Source organism: Bos indicus x Bos taurus, chromosome 1 (assembly GCF_003369695.1).
Source record: "Bos indicus x Bos taurus breed Angus x Brahman F1 hybrid chromosome 1, Bos_hybrid_MaternalHap_v2.0, whole genome shotgun sequence".
Classification (NCBI taxonomy): Eukaryota; Metazoa; Chordata; class Mammalia; order Artiodactyla; family Bovidae; genus Bos; species Bos indicus x Bos taurus.
In genome coordinates this window covers 137,977,143-138,000,026 of record NC_040076.1, presented here as the reverse complement: position 1 = coordinate 138,000,026, position 22,884 = coordinate 137,977,143, and the positions used below count along the sequence as shown (strand labels likewise).

The window sequence follows — 22,884 nt, the reverse complement described above, 5'->3', positions numbered from 1 at the left end:
AGAAAACAGCAATAGTCCTCTGTACCTCTCGTGGTTTCTGTGAGTCATGAATCCAGGGGCTGCTTGGCTGTGGAGTGCTGGTTCAGGGTCTTCCTCGAGGTTGTAGTCAGATGTCCTTAGGACAGCGATCATGGGATGACTTGACTGGAGCTGGAGGACACCTCTTGGCAACTCACTCACTCACTCAATTGCACTGCAAGTTGCCTGGGGCCTCAGCTCCCCTCCACCTGTGGCTCCTTAGGGCAGCTTGAGCATCCTCAAGGCTACAAATGATGGTCGTGGAGCGTGGGGGCCAGGCTGCCCCTGGCTGGAGCCCCACCCCTGTCTGCATGGCTTCCTCAAGCTGCACTCCTCCTCCGTGCAACTTCTGATAGTAAGTCTGGGGAGCACCTCAGAGGCTGGCCGTGTGCCTGCTTCCTGATGGCGCGGAGGCTGGGAAGTGACCTTCTGGCATCTATAGCTGCTTTTGTGGGTGCTGGACTCTGTCTCATGAAGAAGAGGATTCTCATACACAGGAAGGGGAAATGTGAAGTCTAGAATAATAATGACTGTGTACTGCAGTAACGATAAGGCTAGACCTTAAAAGTGCCTAGGTATGTGGAGGAGAGATGGCCTGGGCAGTGTCCTGTGGATACAGCCCCTTTTTTGTCTTTCACAGGAGTAGGTGATCAGCAACGGGAGGAGGCGGGGTATTCTTCAGTTCTTTTCTGTGCTGCTGACTGCAGAAGAAGCTGTTTGCTTCGGCAGCAGTTGTCAGGATTGATGCTGTATGGAAAGGTAAGAAGCTGTCCAGCGTGCTCTCCTGAATAGATGCCAATAGCAGTGCCAGCTGGAGATAGACTCCATGAAATGCCTACATGCAGAAGCAGAAAACTTGGTCCTGAATCTGCTCAGCTGAGTCTCCAGCTGAGACTTGAATTCCACACCATCAGCTTAGAAAGGGTGAAAGGGACACGGTCTCTTGTCATCCGTCTTGGCCCCAGAAGAGGATCAGTGATGCTCCTGGGTGTGTGTGCAGGCGGCACAGATGGCCATCGAAGTGCCTTCCAGAGAGAGGTGGGTGTTAGAGGCCCAGTGAATGACAAGTCATCCTGGCCATTTGAACTTTAGTCGCAGCTCATTCTCAAGGGGGCAGTGTCAAGCTATTGTATCAGCAGTGATTATGCACCAGACCAGTTGCTTTTTGAGGCCACTCTGGTTGGGTCAATAAAGCTGTGTCACTGACAGAAGACTGTCCACCCATTTTTCAGGGTAGAGGATTTCTTACCCAGTTCATTTAAAAGTTCTGTTAGTCTATTTATGTGAAAAGTTGGAAATGTAAGCCTGCATTACAAATGATGACACATTTATCAAGTATTTTCTGACATAAACCATCATAGGGCTCACAGAGCAGTATCTGACACACTTCATGTTTTCAGGGAACTTCTGGGTTTATCGTTATCTCTAGACCAAATAACAAGAACTCCAGGCAGGAAGTGATGAACTCCGCATGAGAACCTGATCGCTGGGTACCACCCCTAGAGATTCTGATTCAATAGGCGTGTGTGGGCCCCAGAAATCTGCATCTCTAACATTTTCCCACATGATACTGATACTGCTGGTTCAGAGACTTTGAGAACCACTGGGCTCTCACTTCCAGCTAAGGCTTTATAAAGAAAATGCTTATATTCGATTTTTAGATTTTCATAAATTGAATGAAGTTTTTACTAAAGGTGCCTCACATTGCATCTTTAATGTATTTGTGACCCTCTTGAAAACAGTGTTAATTACAACCTAGAATAAGTTTGGCTTTCAACATCTAGGTTAAACTAACCTGAAAGATTAAAATATTTTTTGACCCAGCAAGTCTGTGTCTAGGGATTTATCTTAAAGGAATAATCAGAGTTGTGTGTAAAGAGAAATATATACAAAGATTCTCAGGGCAGTGTGGTTTATAATAGTAAAAATTGGAATCAAAATAAATGCCTAGCAGTAAGGGCTAATATGTCTTCTAGAATAAAGAAGTTCTTCTCAGTTTATTAAAAATGATGATGTAGTTACATATTCATTGGCATGAGAGGTGTTAAGAAATAAACTATAGTTGATACATACACACACACACACACACAAGAAATACCATAGTGATACTAATGGTTCTCTGAGGGACTTTTCCCTTCCGTGTTTTCTAATTTATCCACAATGACCATGGGTGACCTCTGTGATTCTTTTCTGTTGAAAGAAGAGGGGAGTTCTGATGTACTTACCTTAAACATTTGAGTCAGTTTGAAAGCCAGCTCAATCTTCTGTTACAGAAAAACAGATTTTTTTTCTAAAGCTGATTCTCCATGTAAGCACCCCAGAATAATGAAACTCCCAAACGCTGGCTACTGTCTCCTCAAGGTAAGCACAGCTGAAAAAGTTAGGGTCTGGCCTCCATAAACCTCTTACCCTGATGGCACATTTAATTGCTCTGCCTCAATCCTAAAATAGACACTCCCTCTTTTATTTATTTTTTTTAAGTTGAAAGGTACTATTCTTAGAGGCCTCTTCTGATGTATTCAAAAGAAAATGGCCATTTGCAAACCCCTGAACTCCTGTTGTTTTTAATCTTCCATGCAATTCTGTTGAATATTTGTTGTGTGAAATAACTATGTAATAAAAATAGAAAGTTTATTTCCTATCTTCTGGTATTTATCATCTCCCCTGTGAGTAGCAGGTTTCCTCTCCAAGCTGGCCCACTGTTTTTCCAACTAATTAATTTTGATAGAGGCAGTGGGGTGCTATTTATTTATTGAGAAACCACCCTGTGCAAAGCAGTGGGGTGAGGACCCTGGGGGCCAGGGAGGCAGCATACATGTACTGACAGCAACATACTTTCATATAGATCATCGCATTTAGGCTTTGCTAAAGCCCTAAAATGCAGATTTTTTTTTTTTGTACAGGTAGGGAAACTGAGTCACAGAAGTTTTGTAACTGATCAAACATCATAGAGTCAGGACCCAGACCGCAGTTGCCTAAGGCAGCTCACGCACTCATCCTTATGTGCCCCGGCTACCTTCCTACTGGAAACATCTGGAGGTAGTTCTCTCTTGGGCCATCTTCTTCCCTTCCGCCTGTCTGCTTTCTTTTTCAGCCTCCTCCTGGGGTTTGGCTGGACTCAGCTGCTGCTGCAGGGTTGGCAACAACTTCCTTAGCTGCTGACTTCTGCCCTGTTCCTATAGAAACAGTTCTCTGAGAGAGCTGGGGATGGTAGTGGGGCTGGGGGAGGTTACATTGTCATTTTTATTATCACTCATCAAATACTCACTGTGTTGAGGGCTTCAAGACAACCACCTGCATGCCCCCTGTCCGTCAGCCCCCATCCCCACATGTCATGGGTTCTTTGGGAAGAAGCCTCTGACATGGAGCTGGGTGGGAGGACATTATTCTGGATGGGCCTCTGTGGACAGGAAGGAAGGGAAGCAGGATAAGGCGGAGGAGAAGCTGCAAAGTGATGCAGGCCTGACAAGCCTTACTTGAACCCTTGTGGGGGTCAGAACTCAGGTTGTCTGTGCAAGACAAAATGATCAGGCTTTCTACCTCAACCGTGATGAGTTGTTTCATATCAGGGGCACATAGGAAGGGCATAACTCTGGGCATTGTGGCTCTGCCACTGAGGCCGCTTCTGCAGGGATGGTGGCTGCAATCTGTCTGTGTCCCCCACTCCCACCAGCTGGGTAACACGTCTTTCCTGGAAAGGAAATTTGGGCACTACAACTCCACCTCTGGGTGTTGGGATAAGTGAAGGCAGAGACCAACCTGCTTCAAAGATTCTTGGCCCATTGTATCGACAACCCTGAGGTCCAGTATCATCACGGTAGATACTCAAGGAAAGGTGTCCACAAAGATGTCGGTCAGCTAAGCTTCTCAGTAAGTGGAACTGCTCTCACAGTGTCCCAGAGGAGAAAGAGATTGTGGGCCATGAAGCTGTACCTTTGCAGTAATCTGGGCAGAGAGGGGTGTCTGTCAAGGACACCCTGAGTATTCTGTGGGCAAGTGAGAGAAAGAGAGAGGTTGAAGGAGATGAGGTGAGAAGAATTCTAAACATGCTGAGCACCAAGGACAGCGTCTGTGAGGATTCCTGACTAAGCAGTGTCTCAGGAACTTAAGGGAGAGCTCGTTTGCCAAAATATCCAACCCTGCGGTGCCTGCATCAGCTCATCACCCGTGTGGTAGGTTGTTCTGCAGGAAGTGCAAATGCAGGTTTTTGTTTTATAATCAAGGTCATTCATCCAGCAACTGGAATGAATAAAGGGAAACTTTGGAAGAAATGAGAGAAGAATCTCTCCTGGTGAAATGTCAGGATCATCAAGCTGTCACTTCTGCAGGGAAAATAGCTTTGCTATTTAAGAGAGATCATAGAAGTAGGAGGGATCCTGACAATATTACTATCATGAGCGGTGCTGTGCATTCTTAAGAAACACAGCTTCTAGTTGCTTGATGTCTCTTCAGATCTTTTTGTTTCATCATTGTCAAAACACTCCCGTGGGGTGGTATCAAGCCTCACCAGCCGACATTTCCCAGGTGGGGAGTGACTCCAGAATGATGGTGCCTGATGTTCAGTAAAGCCTGTGACTTTCATTGTTGGTCCCAGCCATCTGTCTCTTCATATTTGATCCCTTTGATTGCTCTTCATCTTTGTTGGTGTGTTACCTTCCCAATTAAAGTCTATAACCCTGGAGGTCTGGGGATATGTCTTACAGGTCATAGAATGTTTGAACTGAAAGAAGGCCCTTAGTCTAATGAAACACTTAAATATACAGTGAGGAAACTGAAGCCCAGGGCGATGACTGGAGGACCATGCTGCTTGTGATGTTAGAGACAGAATGATGACTGTGGTCCCCAAACCTGAAGCCTGGTACTTTGATTTTAATTCCTACCTATTGAACTTCTAAAATAAATACTTTACCTTATGGAACTTAAAAACTTGAGTAAATGAAACCCAAAGTGAGCAAAAGGGAGGAAATAGTAAAGGCTGCAGTGGAAATAAATGAAATAAAGAAGAGAAAAACAATAGAAGACATCAATGAGACCAAAAATTGTCTCTTTGAAAAGGTTTAAAACATTGGTCAATCTTTAAGAAAGACAGTTAAGAAATCAGGAATGGAAAAGGAGACATTGCTACCAACTTTAAAGAAATTACAAGGATAAATTACAAAGGGCAAAAAATTAGATAAATCAGATAAAAGAACAAATTTCTAGAAAGATGCAAATTACTGAAACTGACTCAAGAAAAAAATCTGAATAGGCCTATAACAAGTAAGTCAAATTAGTCATTTTAAAACTTTCAACAAAGAAAACACCAGGCCCACACTGCATCACTAGTGAATTCCACTACACATTCAAAGAGGAATTAATACCAGTTTCACAAACTTGTCTAAAATACAGAATACAATAGAACATTGCCCAACTCATTCTGTGAGGCTCTTGTTTGATACTAAAACCAAAGATATCACAAGAAAAAAAAAAACAAACTGGACCAATATTCATTATGGCTATATATGCAAAAATCATCAACAAAATATTAGCAAACCAAACACAGAAATTTTAAAAAATAACGGATTTTAAGGATTATATAGAGTGGCCAGTTGAGATTTATCTCAGGACTGCAAGGATAGTTGTACATCAGAAAATCAGTTAATGTAATACATAGACTAAAGGACAAAAACTATATAACCATCTCAATAGATGCAAAAAAGCATTTGACAAAATCTAACTCCCTTTCTTGATAAAAACAGTCACCAAAGTAGGAATACAAAGGAATTTCCTAAACCTGACAAAGGACCTCTGTAAAACTACCTACAGCAGCATTAGTCATAACACTCATTTTGTTTGCTCATTTATCTTTTGTTGTGGAAACAACCCAACTGTCCAACTGTTGAATGAATAACCATTGAATGAATATGTATATATATATATATATATATATATATATATATACACACACACACAGTGGAATATTATTCTTCCATAAAAAGGAGGTCCTGACACAGGCTACAATGTGGATGAGCTTGAAAACATGATGCTCAGTGAAATAAGCCAGGCATAAAAGGACACATATTGTGTGCCACTTATATGAGTTATTTAGAACAGTAAAATTCACAGACACAGAAAGTACTTCAGATATCATCAAGGGATTAGGGAGGGGAGGAACAGCGAGTTATTGTTGAATGGTTACAGAGTTTTTGTTTGGAGTGATGAAAAAGTTTTGGAGATAGTAGTAATGGTAGCACATCATGGATGTACTAACACCATTGAGTTGTACACTTAGAATAAGAAGTTCAAAAAAAGATGAACAGGACATAATCTCTGTGGTCAAGGAGTCAGTAACTAGTTGAAAAGGGCAGGGGAGTGGAGAAGGAGTGAAGAGTCCTGGAAAGTAAAACATGGCAAGGAGCACCTTGGCTGACTCCCAGCACAGTGGTCACCATGAAGTGGGTATTCCCTCTGGGACTTGTAAACGTGGCTGAGCAGACTCTAGGCCTGGCGTCAAGCCCCAGCTGCATAGGGTATTCATTATGGGAACTGAATATCTTAAACCTTGATTTCCTCATTGAAAAAATGTACCTACTTCCTGGGAACCTCCCATGAGATGATGCCCAGGGCACGGCACTTATTCACCAAAAAAGGTTTAGTCATTATTGTCGGTGCTATTGTTGTCCTTGATGAATTGGAATGAATTTGCATAGAATTATTTGAGTTGTCTGTCTTGAGAAGAGCAGACTGAACTCAAGACAGCAAACATGGTACTCTGGTTTACTAAGGACAGCCAGAAAACTCTCCCTTCTGTAGAAGGGCCCAAAGGAATCACTGCACTTTTGGCTCTTTGTTCTACTGAATGAGGGGCTTCCCAGGTGGCCCAGTGGTAAAGAATCTGCCTGCAATGTAGGAGACGCAGGTTTGATCCCCGTGTCAGGAAGATCCCCTGGAGGAGGAATGGCAACCTACTCCAGTATTCTTGCCTAGGAAATCCCATGGACAAAGGAGCCAGCAGGCTACAGTCCATGGGGTCACACAGAGTCGGACATGACTGAATGACTGACATTTTCACTTTCTTCAGTCCCTCCTCCAGAGCACACAGCCCAGGCAGGGAGTGGGTGGAAGAGGCAGGGCATGGATGCCAACTGATCTGCTGCTGCTCTCTGGCTGCAATCTCGAAGACCCCCTGGGTCTCAGCCACGTAGCACACCCCTCAGGACTTTTCTCAGAGTACACAGGACCAAGTACCTTCAGAACGTCCCACAGGAAGGATGGAGTGGTTGGAGTTTTCTCTAAAATCTACCCTCACTGTGCACATATCCTCTTTGAAAAAATCACTGTAGGTATAAACTCTGTTTGGTGGACATTCTTCAGTCTTAGAAACCCTGAAAGAAGAAGAGTGATGTCTAAGCCATGCTCCTTGTCAGGATCCACTGTTTTTAGAAAAAGCTAAAGATGAATCAAAGGTGAGGACCCATCAAAGGTAGATCAGAAAGGGACAGACTCAGGAGAGGCTGAGCCCCCAGGCTGTGGCTCCCAGAGCCCTGGGAGAGGTGAGAGTATAGAGTTCCCGATCCGTGCTGCCATGAGAGCCTCCGACATGGTGTGGGCATCTCACATGTACATGCTGTGTGCAAGTGCATGAAAACTCCGTTGAAATTAACAAAGAAGAATAATTTAAAAAATCAACCTAGGGATTGAGGATTCATTGTTTTTTAAAAAACATCAAGACAGCAGACCTTTGGAACCAGAACTTTATGGGCATGCAACCAACACAGGGCTCCAGGCTCGGGAGGGGTTTTAATGAATTCCTAATAATCTTATTTTTGAATTTATGTTTTATGAATAAAGTCTGCTGAGACAGTGGGACATATGGCAGGGTCTCGAAGCCTCCTCTGGGGCCTCGTCCCTGGAGAGAGTCCTCTGAACACAACCTCCTCCTCAACACTGCCCTCCCCACCACTGCCACCTCTGCTGGGGTCGGGGAAAGGGAAGCCAGACATGACTTCTGGAGGGCTGGAATCAGGGGGCCTTTGGGTCTTTGTGAAGGTTTTCACTCTTCTTGAGAGTTGCTAGCCCAGTTCCCAAGGGAAGATGACATGAAATAAATATCCAGTAAAAAACACCAGGACAGGTCCCTATATAAATGCAGGAAAAGAAACCAGCTTTTCTCCTGCTTTTTAAACAAAGAGTCCTGCATTGTCAGATAGCACTGGACCCCACGAATTCATAGCTAGCTTGTCACATTTGCTACTCAAAATGTGGTCCCACGTCCAGCAGTACTGGTATCACCTGAGAGCATATTAGAAACATGTGGGTAGGGCCTAGCAGAATCTCAGGCCCTACCCACACATACTAAGTCAGAATTTGCATTTTAACAGGATCCCTAGCTGATTCGAATCACACTTGAGTTTGAGAAGCAGTGGTCTAGAATATACTCCAAGACTCAGTGACCACCTATTAGAGGAAGCCTGTGACTCGGCCCAGCTGTTCTTTATTGTGGTTGCTGAACATGTTGTTCTTTTCTTAGACGTAAAGCAACTGCTATTCATGTTGGAAAGTGGAAGGAGAAAGGCTGGTGAATAGGAAACACTGTGAAAAGAGTTGCTCTGAGCACCAAGCTTCGCCAAGACTGTTGCTTGAAATTCTCTTTACCCCAACCTCTACTCTTGGGCTCAAGGCTTAGCATCTTTCCCCGTGATGCTGAGGGTCTTATTGAAGGGAGCAGTAACCAGATTAAAATAAGCTGCAGCTCTGGGGAAATTGCTTTGACCTTTCCTTGCATAAGCCCTAAGAATTGCCAACTTGCTCCGGGTGAGACGGGAAACATAGCCTTCCTTTCTACCTTGGCAGAACTGGGTTTTGAGCTTGCATGTTACTTGGCATGGTGTGCTTGTTGTTTTCGTAACTTCTTAGGTTCTAGAAAAGATGGTTATAAAAAGCAACCAACATGAATATGAAGTGAACCGCTCTGCCTCCCCCATCACCCCCTCACAAGAGCCTTTTCTGGGAAGAAGCAGCCGTTGGGAGAGAACGCTGCTGTGAAGCCATCTCTAGTAACAGAGACTGAGATGGGTTTCTCTCAGAGTTGGAGGGTGGCCTCCTGAGTAAGAGCAAAGGGAGCCATCAGGCCCTAGTACTTACCTATGAAGTACTAGGCAGGACATGCAGTTTACTTAGCTAATTGTAATGTGCCCTTTACAAAGTTCTTACCAGTGACTCCGCATCTAGGGATGGAGCCTGAGGAAAGACCAGAGATTCTGACAAAGTGAAGCAAGGTTATATTCATCTTGATGGTGGCTGTAAAAACACAAAGTTCAAAGTGGGGCTGTGTGCCCCCAGAGGAGTATACAAAGAAGGCGGGGGGTAAAAAATAATAGAATTTGCATTTGGTCTTTTTAATTTAAAAATAGAGGGAAAAAGCTGTACTAATTTTGCTCCCACAGAATGGGAGTTGGCCCTCACTTCCTTGTTTGGTCCAAAAAGCAGACAGTCATGTGTGTTATAAGGGGAAAGCAGGAGTTTCACAGAATGGGTACCTGCTCTAACAAAGTCACTGCATGGATATAGTTCCTAAATGAATCTTAGGACTCAAGAGTTTTCTCCTGATGGGATGAGGCGCCTTGTAGGGGCTCTGAGGGATGAAGACACAGAGAGGACTCTGCCCGCCCCCCTCAGGCCACATGAAGATCTGACTTTTGATGACCCAGCCCCTCACTTAGGGGCAGCCTTAGCTTCTTAATGGAAGCAGTGTTGTTTCAGTGGGTGGAGTATTTCTCCCCACCAGTTCTCACCTGTTCTGTAAGAGTCTCCAAGGTATCTTGGTAAAAAAAAAAAACTGGCTCTCAACAGATTTCCTAACTCTGCAGCTTTCATTAACAGCTCTTTACCTCCTAAACCCAACTTTGGCCTTCTGCTCCATCCTGCTGAAGTTCAAAGCTTCAGATTATTCCCTGGTCAGCATCTTACCTTCCACTGCAAAAAAGCTAATGCTCAGATGTGAGGTTAAAATAAAGGGAAAACTAAACTTATTAGAAAAAATTCCTCAGGCATCAAAACAAATTCCATAGCTTCTGAAAGATAGTGGCCAAAGGCTATTGGTTTCCCCCTGTATAAAAAGGCCATCTTTAAAATAATGGTATTTATTTAAATAATCCTTCCTGAAAGAGGCTTTGTCCCGGAATTCCTTGTACATATTAAAACTGTAAATAATCTTGTCATTTGGAATAAATTCTTTAATAGGCATGTCATAATTGAATTTATCTCTAATGAACGTGGCATTACCTTGTGGCAGAGGTGAAATAGCTTCTTTTCTGATTGTCCTTGACTGTTGCCTTGAAGTTGCTGAAGTGCTGATGGAGTCAATAAGGACTGTGCATTGATTTTCAGACACAAGGACTGTCACCAGCTCAGCTCCAGACACACCCTCAGAACCAACAATTTTCAACAGTGCAATGGCCAGGACCAGGATGAAACACATGCGGGAGTAAGTAGCCTATGGCCCGACCCCTCAGAGAGTGCAATGTGTGAGAACATATCAGTCATGTGATGCTGTTCTGTTTGGCCACCACAGAGACCACAGCCATGCTTTTCTATTATAGAAGCAGCAGTGAATGGAGTGTACGTAGCTCAGCTGAAGAGGCCTGAATCTGCATGGAAGGCACTAGCTGTGGTCTGAACATGTTTCCCCTCAAACTCATATGTTGAAACCCTAAGCCCAAAAGGAGATGGTATTAGTAGGTGGGGCTTTGGAGAGGTACTTAAATCATGAGGGTGGGGCCCTCGGGTGTGGTATTAGTGACATACTATAAAAGAGACTCCAGATTGATCCCAGCCCCTTCTGCCATGTGACAGGGCCCTGAGCTGTGACCCAGAAGAGGGCCTCCACCAAAAGGGGGCCACATTGGCCCCTTGTTCTAGGACTTCCCAGCCTCCAGAACTGTGAGGAAAAAAAGTCTGTTGTTTGCAAGCCATGGAGCACATGCTATTTTGTTGTAGCAGACTAAACAAACTATGACAGCACCTGTTATAAACTTCTTGGCAGGGAAGGGACCCAGCCTCCTAATCTAACTTCTCTGCAACTCCTATCTCCAGATCAAGGGCAGGAAACTCTCTTTGTAAGGGCTACATGGTGAATATTTTAGGTTTCATGGGCCAGTTATCTCTGTTACCATTACAGCTCTGCTCTTGTAACACAAAAGCAGCTATGGACAATATGAATTATTGAGTATGGCTGTACTTTAGTAAAATATTGTTTTCAAACTGCAGTCTGAATTTGATATAATTTTTAGGTGTCACTACGTATTATTCTTCCTTTGATTTTTTCCAACCATTTTTAAATGTCCATTTTAAATGTTCAAACAATTCTTAACTTCCAAGATATACAGAAACAAACAGCAGGTTAGCTTTGGCCTGTGGGCTGTATGGTTTGTATACCACTCCTATAGATGTTCCAACTCAGAAACTTGTCTCTAAAATCTACTTCCTATATGGGTGCTGGTTGAATAGTTAGGAAGTTTGATAAAAATTATCTTCAGTTGATTTTCACTTATATTGTTCTTATAGTACAACACATTATCCCTCCAGGCTGATATTTGGAAACAAAGGAGAAAAAAAGTACTGAAAATTGTTTGCAAACCTCGAGCTGATAATATGTTTAGATGCCTGTTGTTTTCGAGTCTTGCCTGTACCTGAGTGGTCACCTAGTAACACAGTTACCATGGCACCAAAGATTCCCAAGATCTGGAAGTGAGGGAATTTGGGTGAAACTTTCCCATCTGCCCTTCCTTCCGCTCATTCTTTCTGGGAGGAGATTATGGAGAAGGCTTTGCTAATCTCCCAGTCAATAATCTTCAAAGGCAAGAAAAGCAACTCACTTATTTCACCCTTAAAATTTAATAACGTGGTGTTGTAGTCTTAGAGTTTTGATCTAAGACTTCATCACTTTTGCAGAGGACACAATATCTCATTTCCTAGCACATTATGAAATGCTTTAAATAATTAAAATAAAAGCAGTTTTGCCAAAAAAAAAAAGCAACCAAGTTGCATTCCAGTGATTTTATTCCTGATGTGTTGTTCACTTCTTTATGCTTGATTGAATTTGACCAAGTGCTTCCTGGCTCACTGATACAGTTTGAGCTACTCCCCCATGGATGGTACTGCTCCTCTGGCAGAATAATGTGTTATCCCCTTATATTCCACATCACAAAGCCCCACACCATTCCAGAACAGGCCAAGAGGAAATTGAGGCTGCAGAGCTAAGGATCTTCTGAGGATGTTTGTTTCCATAGCCAGAAAAAGATGGGAATTGTGGGTTCTTTCCCTACGTGGTAATGTACTGGCTGCATCCCCAACATATGGACAGCAACTGTTGGAATTCAAAGAACAATAAATGACATTTGTCCCCAGGGAGATTATAATGTAGGGAAAGCACCGGACTTCAAACTGAAAAGCTAAATAACAGCACAGTGGTTATGTAATCAGAGGTGATGGTTAAGAAAAGTCCCCAACTGGGACCATAGCCATATGCCAAACAGAGCAGATGGTGAGAGTGTCAAGATGAGAAAGGGAATTTGAGGATGTCTCTGGGGGAAATAGGAACTTGGCTTCAGCATTAACATAGACATAGGATTTGAAGGATAAAGAGAAGGAGGGAGCTGGAGCCCAGCAGACTTGGAGTCTGACTTTTAGTTCCACCAGGAGATGGCTTTCTGAGCTCAGGCAAGTGAGTTTTTTTCCAAGGTTCAGTTTTATCATCTGCAAAATGGTCATCACATTATTGCCATAGCTGATTCCCTGGTAAGTGGACTCAGGGGTGGGGATTTTGTGCAGGAGGTAAGTGTAGGGTGTCCTGGAGGCCAACACCTGTAGGAAGGAGGGCAAAGGAAGCAGACAGTCTTGGTGGAGGTCTCCACTGCTTTGGCAGAGAGCTCTGAAGCTGGACCTGCCCTGCAGGGCTCCACTGGGCAGAGGGGAGAGGGCTAGGCCCATACAACCCAGGTTAACCAAGCACTGGATGTGGGCCACCCTGGAAAGGGACTAAGACAAGGCAATCCCAGGAGGGGCTGACAGCTGAGGGGAGACCCTCAGGGACATCCCTGGCAGCCAGGGAGTGCATGCAGGGCCTGCTGTGATGAGTCTGTAACTTAATGCATGTAAAATTGATACATAAAAGAGGTTCTTAAAGAAAAATCAAGTATCTGGTACCAATCTCTACAGGGTCAAAAAGATAGCTTTTTGTTTCAAAGAATATAAGGAAGGGAACACAAAGAATGTATTATAGGGATACTAATTACATCAGGTGACTGTATTCTTTTTTTATTTTTGAAAACTGTCAAGCCTAAGAAAAGTTGTAAGAATAGCACAATAAACCCCTATATCTGCTTCATCTAGAGTCACCAATTATCATTTTGCCACAATTACATAATTTCTTTATATCTATCTATACATGTAAAGTATTATTCTTATTATTACAGGGTAATTTGAGAATACGTTTCATTCACCATGATTCTTCACTTTTAAATATTTAAAAGTACAGCTCCTAAGAACAAGGACAGTCTTTTATATAATCACAGTAAATGGCTAAATTTAAGAAATTTCACATTGATATATTATTTGATACACTGATCCAGATCCAAATTTTACCAATTGCCCTAATAATGGCTTTTACAGCAGTTTTTTTTTTTTTTTCTGATCCAGGATACAAACCAGGATCACAGATTTTCATGCCTTTTTGGTGTTATTTATTGTGGAACAAATCTTCAGTTACTTGTCTTTTATGATACTGACATTTTTGAACAGTACAGTCAGTTTATTTGTCTGATATTTCCTTATAGTTAGATCCAAGTTACTAATTTTTTTTATGGTATCCTATATAAGTGATTCTATGTCCTGAATTTTTTAAAACTTAATTTTTGGAAGCTGTAGACATATATGAAAGCCATCAGAATAGTATAATTAATCCCAACAGACTCATCAACCAATTCAACAATCAACAGCTCAAGGCAAACCTTGCTTTGTCTCTACTACCATCTATTCTTCTGTGTTGCTTTTAAGAACATACCATCCAGGGCTTCCCTTGTGGCTCAGCTGGTAAAGAACATACCATCCATCAGGGGCTTCCCAGGTGACACACTGGTGGTAAAGAACCCACCTGCCAATGCAGTAGATGTGAGAGATGCAGTTTGATCCCTTTGATCCCTGGGTCAGGAAGATCCCCTGGAGGAGGACATGGAAACCCACTCCAGTATTCTTGCCTGGAGAATCCCATGGACAGAGGAGCCTGGCGGGCTATAGTCCATAGCATTGCAAAGAGTCAGACTGGACTGAAGCAACTCAGATGCATGCATGTATGCACTGTTCATCAGATATTTTCATCTTTAATCTTTCAGTAACATGTGACTTTCAGTAACATCTGAACTGAACTGAACATGTGGCTTTTAACTTACTCTCTGACATCTTCCCTTGGGAGCATTTCAAACTCAGGATGTTCAAACGGAACCCCTGGTTTCCTTAACCAAGTTTGCTTCCTTCACAGCTTTCCCCATCTTCACGTAAGAAAGGTGGGACCTAGGTAAAAATGAACCTTTCTGTGTATGTGACTTCGGGTACCAGGCCTCATCCTGTCCTACGGTGAGAGAGGGAAGTCTGTAGGGAAGTGGGGAGGAACAAGTGATGATGTCGTGCAGTGGGCTCAGTAAGCATTCATACATGCAGTGTCAGGCAAAGGGTAACCCTAGCATAGCAGTCAGGAGGGAAGGCCTGAGCCTGGGGACAACTGCTGGGATTTCTGTCCCTGTTTCTCATTACTAGCTTGTGTCCTTGGACAAGTTACCCAACCTCCTTGTGCCTGAGAATTCTCGTCTGTAAAATGTGATGGTTCCCACCTTGTGGGGTTGCTCTGAGGGTTAGTTGGGGTTACCTGTATATGAAATGCACTTAGGGTACTTTATGGCACAGAGTAAGTGCTCGATAAAAGTTAATGACTTAAAATAGACTCTGGATAGACGTGTGGTTGCTTCCTTCTGAAAATCCCTAAGCAAATATCTGAAGGTGTTGTCATGTGTTAGCCTGCTATGTTATGTTTTATACCTGTGGGCATCTGTGGGCAGAGAAGCTGTCAGTGAAGGCATTTATATAGCACTTTTTTTTTTTTTTTTTGCATGCACAAAGAAGTGTCAATTCACTGGGGAAATGTCAGGAAGTTGTTGAATATAAAAACCAGCCGTTTACCATCCTCCAACACTTAGCTTCCAGTAGAGGCCACTTCTTACTCCTGCTGGGAGACCATCCACAAATGGAATGCCCTGCTGGGTCCTGGGAAGCACTCACTTTGAGCAATTGTTAGGTGATACCACTCAAAGTCATTGCAATATCTGGAGAATCACAAGGAATAAGTGTGGACTTCCTTTCTGGCTGAGTAATCTCAATTGACATTTGAAGAGATGTTGCTATTCATACGTAGATGTACGTATGCATGTATAGACGGGTGGATGGATAGATGGATGGGTGGATGGTTAGATGGAGGGATGGGTGGATAGATGGAGGGATGGGTGGGTGGCTGGCTGGCTGGGCGGGTAAATAAATGGGCCTCTATGGCTTTGTGGACCTCCTGAAATCTCTGCCTTCAGGATAGGAGTTTCTGGCTTTCTGTTAAGCTTTCTTCACAATCATCTCCTGCATTCAGTTCCACACCTGGCTCCAGGCTTCCACTGGAGACCAAAGAGGAGGACCTAGGGAGTGACGGTGAGTCACCTTTCAGCAGTGAGTAAGTGACGCTATTGCCGAGGGACAGATCCTATAACTCACACAGCCGAGGCAGTGGGTCACGCAAGGAGGCCTTGTTCAATCTGAGTAACTGGTTCTTTTGGCCTTTATATATCAGGTGATCTCACGGTGCCCCTTGGCTTTGCTACTTAAAGTGTGGCCAGCAGACCTGCAGCATGGGCATCACCAGGAAGCTTGTGAGAAATGCAGAATCAGAATCTGCATTTTAATAAGCTCTCTGGAGAATCATGTACATATTAAAATTTGAGAAGTACCTATTCAGGAGGATTGACCCTGGGAGAAGTTTACTGGCAGAATATGAGTTGGGTTCAATAAAAGCTAAGTATCATATAAAAATATATTTACATATGTATGCTTTTAGAGCCTCGATTTTTAGACTTTTTTGTTTACTTATTTTCTATTTATTTTATTAAGGAAGAGGTCATTTATATCTATTAATAGTAAAACTCACCCTATTTAGAGTATGGTTCTATGAGATTTGACAAATGCATCACTTTTTTATTTGCATACAATAAAATCTACTTTTTCAATTATACAGTTCTGTCAATTTTGATAAGTACGTATAGTTACATAAACATCAACACCATCAAGACTGAAAGATGGTTTTCTCACTTCTAAAACTTCCCTTGTGTTCTTCCTTTGTGTCTGTCTCTCCTGTTAACCTGCCCCTGGGAACCACATATCTGTTTTTTGTGCTCATGGTGTTGCCTTTTGCGGATATCACATAAGTGGATGCATCACAGACCCCACGCCTAACTGGGTGGTAGCTGTGGATATGGGTGCAGATCACTGAAGAGTCATGTTTTAGACCTTTATAGTTCTGAATCCCTTCATGCCCACAGAATTGTCACAAAGAGACCCAGGTTTGGGGTTAAGTTTCAGGCTGCTCAGCAGTTGTCCCTAAGGTTTCTGGACCCACGAAGTCTAGCGTTAGAGACTCAGTACCTGAGAAATTCTGAGACTGAACTTCGCTCTGAGGAACCTGTCAGGAGCTTGTGTTAGTGCCTGTGGACAACATGCATAGGAGTGGCCTCCATCGTCTTACTCAGGGAAACCACGTTTTAGGGCTGGAATCTACCTCGCAAAGCCCAGCCTGAGAAGGAGAAGCCATGGAGAACACTTGAAGGTCTAGGGAGCTTCTGAGCCTGTTTCTCCCACTGGATGCTGATGCCCTGAAAAACATCTGGACCTGGAGGGGTAGGAGCCCTTTGTGGTGACCACAACCCTGAATCACCTCTGCAATGCCAGTTCATGCAAAGGCCACGGGAAAACAAACCACTGTCTGCATGACACAGATATCAGGCTTCTTGATGTTGTCCTAGAGCTCATGGATGCTCTGGTCAATTTCTTTTTCTTTTTTTTTTAGGCATCCCCACCCATCTGTTTCATTTTGTATAGTCTCTATGGCTTTGACTTCAATTTAATCTTTTCTACTACAATGACTGAACTACTATTAAACTGCTATTAATCCTATCCAGTGTATTTTTAAATCTCAGACATTGTACTTTTCATCTCTAGAAGTTTAATTTGGGTCTTTTTGAAAAATATGTTCCATGTATCTGATTAACATGTTTACTAGTCCCTCTATTTGAACAAGTAGAGTAGAATTGTAATAACTATTTTAATGTCTATGTCTACTAATTTTAACATTAGTATCATTTCTGGGTTGGTTTTGATGGATTTATTTCTCTCTTTACTATAGATCACATTTTTCTGCTTCTCAGTCTGCCTGGTAATCTTTTACTGAATGTCAGGCATTGTGAATTTTTCCTCGTTGGGTCCTGGGTGTTTCTGTGTTTCAGTAAATAGCTTAACCTTTGTTTTAGGATTCACTTAAGCTGCTTAGAAACAGTTTGATTCAGCTTTGTTATGTGGGACCAGAGCAGCAATTAAACTGTCCCTGATTATTGCCCATGAGTGAGGAAAGACCCTTCTGTGTGCTCCACCCAGGGGCCAGTGGATTATCAGGTTGGCTTGGCAGGTATGAAGATACCCTGGCCTGGTCCTGTGTGAGTTCCAAGCACCATTCTCTCTAACTCACCCTATTCTTTCCTTCCCCTCAGTAATTTCCTCACGTACATGCAGTTACTGAACTGAGCCACATCATTAGTTTCCGTGTGGTTATACAGAGGCTTGCTTGTTTTAAATTTTTAGAAGCCGCTTTTTTTAACTTTTGTTTCTTGATTATGTAAAGTGTTTCCATGAGTCCAAAATCAAATTCATAAAAAGACATATTTAACAAAGACTAATCTCTATCCTGATGCCTTACCCTAATGGCCTCCTTTTTCAAAAGGGAATAATTTTTAAATTTTGATGGCTTACTCTTTCTTTTTTAAAAAATTTGTTTATATTTAACTGGAGGATAATTGCTTTACAATGTTGTGTTGGTTTCTGCCATACGTCAGCATGTATCAGCAGTATGTCCCCACCCTCTGTAGACTCCTTCCCACCCCTCTAGGTTGTCACAGAGCACTGGGTTGAGCTCCCTGCATCATACAGCAAGTTCCTACTGGCTGTTTCACATATGGTAATGTACATGTTTCAATGCTCCTCTCTCCATTTGCCCCACCCTCTTTTCTCCACTGTGTCTACAAGTCTGTTCTCTATGTCTGTGTCTCCATTGCTCTCCTGCATTTAGGTTCATCAGCACCATTTTTCTAGATTCCATATATATGTTAATATACGATATTTGTTTTTCTTTTTCTGATTTACTTCATTCTGTATGACATGCTCTAGGTTCATCTACCTCACCTAGTACTGACTCAAATTTCTTCCTTTTATGGCTGATTAATATTCCATTGTATATGTATACCACAACTTCTTTATCCATTCATCTGTTGATGGACATCTAGCTTGCTTCCATATCTTAGCTATTGTAAATAGTACTGCAGTAAACATTGCACTCATCTCGCACACTAGCAAAGTGATGCTCAAAATTCTCCAAGCCAGGCTTCAACAATACATGAACTGTGAACTTCCAGATGTTCAAGCTGGATTTAGAAAAGACAGAGGAAGCAGAGATCAAATTTCCAACATCTGGTGGATCATTGAAAAAGCAAGAGAGTTCCAGAAAAACATCTATTTCTACTTTATTGACTACACCAAAGACTTTGACTGTGTGGATCACAACAAACTGTGGAAAATTCTGAAAGAGATGGGAATACCAGACCACCTGACCTGCCTCCTGAGAAATCTGTATGCAGGTCAGGAAGCAACAGTTAGAACTGGACATGGAACAACAGACTGGTTCCAAATCGGGGAAGGAGTACATCAAGGCTGTATATTGTCACCCTGCTTATTTAACTTATATGCAGAGGACATCATGTGAAATGCCAGGTTGAATGAAACACAAACTGGAATCAAGATTGCCAGGAGAAATATCAATAACCTCAGATATGCAGATGACACCACCCTTATGGCAGAAAGTGAAGAGGAACTAAAGAGCCTCTTGATGAAAGTGAAAGAGGAGAGTGGAAAAGTTGGCTTAAAACTCAACATTCAAAAGATGAAGATCATGGCATCTGGTCCCATCACTTCATGGCAAATAGATGGGGAAACAATGGAAACAGTGAGAGACTTTATTTTTTTGGGCTCCAAAATCACTGCAGATGGTGACTGCAGCAATAAATTTAAAAGATGCTTACTCCTTGGAAGGAAAGTTATGACCAACCCAGCAGCATATTACAAAGCAGAGATATTACTTTGCTAACAAAGGTCCATCTAATCAGAGCTATGGTTTTTCCAGTAGTCATGTATGGATGTGACAGTTGGACTATAAAGAAAGCTGAGCACCGAAGAATTGATGCTTTTGAACTATGGTGTTGAAGAAGACTCTTGAGAGTCTCTTGGACTGCAAGGAGATTCAACCAGTCCCTCCTAAAGTAGGTCAGTCCTGGGTGTTCATTGGAAGGACTGATGTTGAAGCTGAAGCTCCAATACTTTGGCCAACTGATGTGAAGAACTGACTCATTGGAAAAGACCCTGATGCTGGGAAAGATTGAAGGTGGGAGGAGAAGGGGACGACAGAGGATGAGATGATTGGATGACATCACTGACTCGATGGACATGAGTTTAAGTAAGCTCTGGGAGTTGGTGATGGACAGGGAGTCCTGGTGTGCTGCAGTCCATGGGGTTGCAAAGAGGCAGACACGACTGAGTGACTGAGCTGAACTGAACTGAGTGGATGTTGGGGTACATGTGTCTTTTAGAACTGTGGTTTTTCTCAGGGTATATGTCCAGTAATGGGATTGCTCGGTCATACGGTAGTTTTATTCCTATTTTTTTGATAAATCTACATACTGTTCTCCATAGTGGATGCATTAATTTACATTGCCGCCAACTGCAAAAAGGTTCCATTTTCTCCACATTCTCTCTAGAATTTATTGTTTGTAGATTTTTTGATGATGGCTATTCTGACCTGTGTGAGATCAAAACCTCATTGTGATTTTGACTTGCATTTCTTTAATGATAAGTGATGTTGAACATTTTTTCATGTGTTTTTTAGCCATGTGTATGTCTTCTTTGGAGAAACATCTATTTAGGTCTTCTGCCCTTTTTTTTTTTTTTTTTTTTTTGAGTTTGTTTTTCTGATATTGAGCTGCACGAGTTGCTTGTATATATTTTGGAGATTAATCCTTTGTCATTGCTTCATTTGCCATTATTTTTTCCCATTCTGAGGGTTGTCTTTTCATCTTATTTATGGTTTCCTTTGCTATGCAAAAGCTTTTAAGTTTAATTAGGTCCCATTTGTTTATTTTTGTTTTTATTTCCATTCACTCTTTCATGTTTTAATTATATTCAAATATTTATATTCTGAAGAAATTGGTAGCACATTATACACACTTTTGTTGGTTTCACTTAGACGTGTATCCTGGCAATTGCTCTGTGGTCGTGTATAGCAATATACTTCATTCTTTTTCATAGCTTACAGTGTTTCCTTGGTGTGAATGGACTGCTGCCCATGTACCAATGAGTTCCCAAAACTTTGTTGTTACAAATAATTATATAATGAGTAACCTGTGCATTCAGCTTTTTTGTTTGTTTCCTTTTTTATCTTTGAGAGAGATTTCTGTAAGTGGTATTGCCTGGTCAAAAGAAAGATGCATAATATTATTTTGGTGGACATTTGCAAATGTAACTTTCATTCCTACCAGTAATGTATGAGAGTGCCTTTTCTGCAGTTTCCCCCACTTAATAATTATCAAACTTTTCTATTTTATATTACCTTTCTTTGTCTATCTTTTTTTGTAAATGTAGTCTTTCACTGTGGGGTCTAGTTTACTTGCTTTTGGTATATTCTTGGAATTTAAGAAGCTGAGTTTTCATGTCTCTCAGCAAACACACTTGAGAGTCGTACACGAAATGTCTCAAAGTCTAGCTTTGGAGTAGAAGGGAAGAAGCCATGTTTGGCCTCAGGTTTCAACTAAGATTTCCAACACAGTTTATCAGAAACACTGCTTATTGCGAGTAAAATAGTGTAGTCACACACAGAAAAAAGTAATGCGTGTTTTTGTTTTGTTTTTTGCATTTAGCAAGTGATTTTTGTGTGATTTATTTTAATGAGGTGAAGGGATTCATTGAGCTGTAAGTCTCTAACGTATAGGAGAAATCACCTCTCCAGGACACTGACTTTGGTGTTGTGAGATGGAGTTAGTGATGTGGTGTCACGCTCGCATGGGCACTGCTTCTCCTCTAAGGAGGCATTTAGCATGCAGTCCTTACTGAGGAATAGGAAAAGAAAGGTGGTCCTCAGGGAGCTTCCCCATGCCCTGGTGTGTGGGCTGCTCCTATGGCTTATCTGTGTGTGCCCTGAAAAGTGCATGCCCTTCCGATGCTCAAAACCAGCTTGTGTGTTTGTGTGTGTCACAGAGGCCTGTCCAGGCCAGATGGCACTAGCTGGTGTGTCAGCTGCTATGGTTGCAGAGCCTTCCTTGAGAGCCTTGGGGCTGTGAAAAGTTTCCTGGCAGTTTCATTGCTGAACGCTCATGTCAGCTGTTTGGAAAGATCTTATTAAGGTCAGAGCACAGACCTGGTGGAGTGCTGTGATGAGGGCTGAAGTCAACTCTTAAGCGATTGTAGAAGGCACAGGGAGATTCTGTAAGTAACACTAAGGTCAAACAAAATAATGGGTTCTGTCATGGGTAGCTTCTCAGAAGTTCTTAAAATTTTTCTTTCACTTTCAATCACAGTTTAACTTTGATCTGAGGAAGGTCAAACTGAAGATGAGAAGCCTACAAGCTTCATTGTTCTTCTCATTAACCTTATATATAGTTCACGGCACAGTACCAATCGCAAAAATGATGTTGGAGCGTTAAGCTAGCTAAAAGTGTTTCCAAGATGGAGTGGTATGAGATTTGTAATATCCTCATCTCAGGTTCTGAACTATACCAAAGTTATAGTGATGTTTATGTGGAGGGAAGCTTGCTTCCTCTGTGCCAGGGAGTGAAGACCCCATTATGTGCAGGTCTTACCACGTATCTGTAAGGGGGGCAAGACTCTCCATCTTATAAGAAAGAGGTTAAGAAATGTTCCTACTGTCATACAGCTAGTAAGTGCAAAGCTACGTTTCCAATAGATGCCTAATTAATTCTAAAACCAGTGCTGGTTTCACCATTACTATTCAACATAGTTTTGGAAGTTTTGGCCACAGCAATCAGAGCAGAAAAAGAAATAAAAGGAATCCAAATTGGAAAAGAATAAGTAAAACTCACTGTTTGCAGATGACATGATCCTCTGCATAGAAAACCCTAAAGACTCTACCAGAAAATTACTAGAACTAATCAATGATTATAGTAAAGTTGCAGGATATAAAATCAACACACAGAAATCCCTTGCATTCCTATACACTAATAATGAGAAAACAGAAAGAGAAATTAAGGAAACAATTCCATTCACCATTGCAACAAAAAGAATAAAATACTTAGGAATATATCTACCTAAAGAAACTAAAGACCCATATATAGAGAACTATAAAACACTGGTGAAAGAAATCAAAGAGGACACTAATAGATGGAGAAATATACCATGTTCATGGATTGGAAGAATCAATATAGTGAAAATGAGTATACTACTCAAAGCAATTTATAGATTCAGTGCAATCCC

General features: G+C 42.1%; 1 protein-coding gene across 14 annotated transcripts in view; it reads left to right on the top strand.

The window, feature by feature from the left end:
• The window catches only part of NEK11 (NIMA related kinase 11), a 273,343-nt gene that overhangs the window by 212,191 nt on the left and 38,268 nt on the right, over positions 1-22,884 (top strand). For 11 of the 14 annotated variants that reach the window (XM_027546332.1, XM_027546343.1, XM_027546323.1 and 8 more), the window contains one exon: positions 10,387-10,483. The exons of the other annotated variants lie outside the window; for them this stretch is intronic. In XM_027546332.1, the coding sequence (XP_027402133.1) occupies positions 10,387-10,483 (97 nt within the window). The remainder of the gene's footprint in view (positions 1-10,386; positions 10,484-22,884) is intronic. 14 annotated transcript variants of the gene reach the window in all.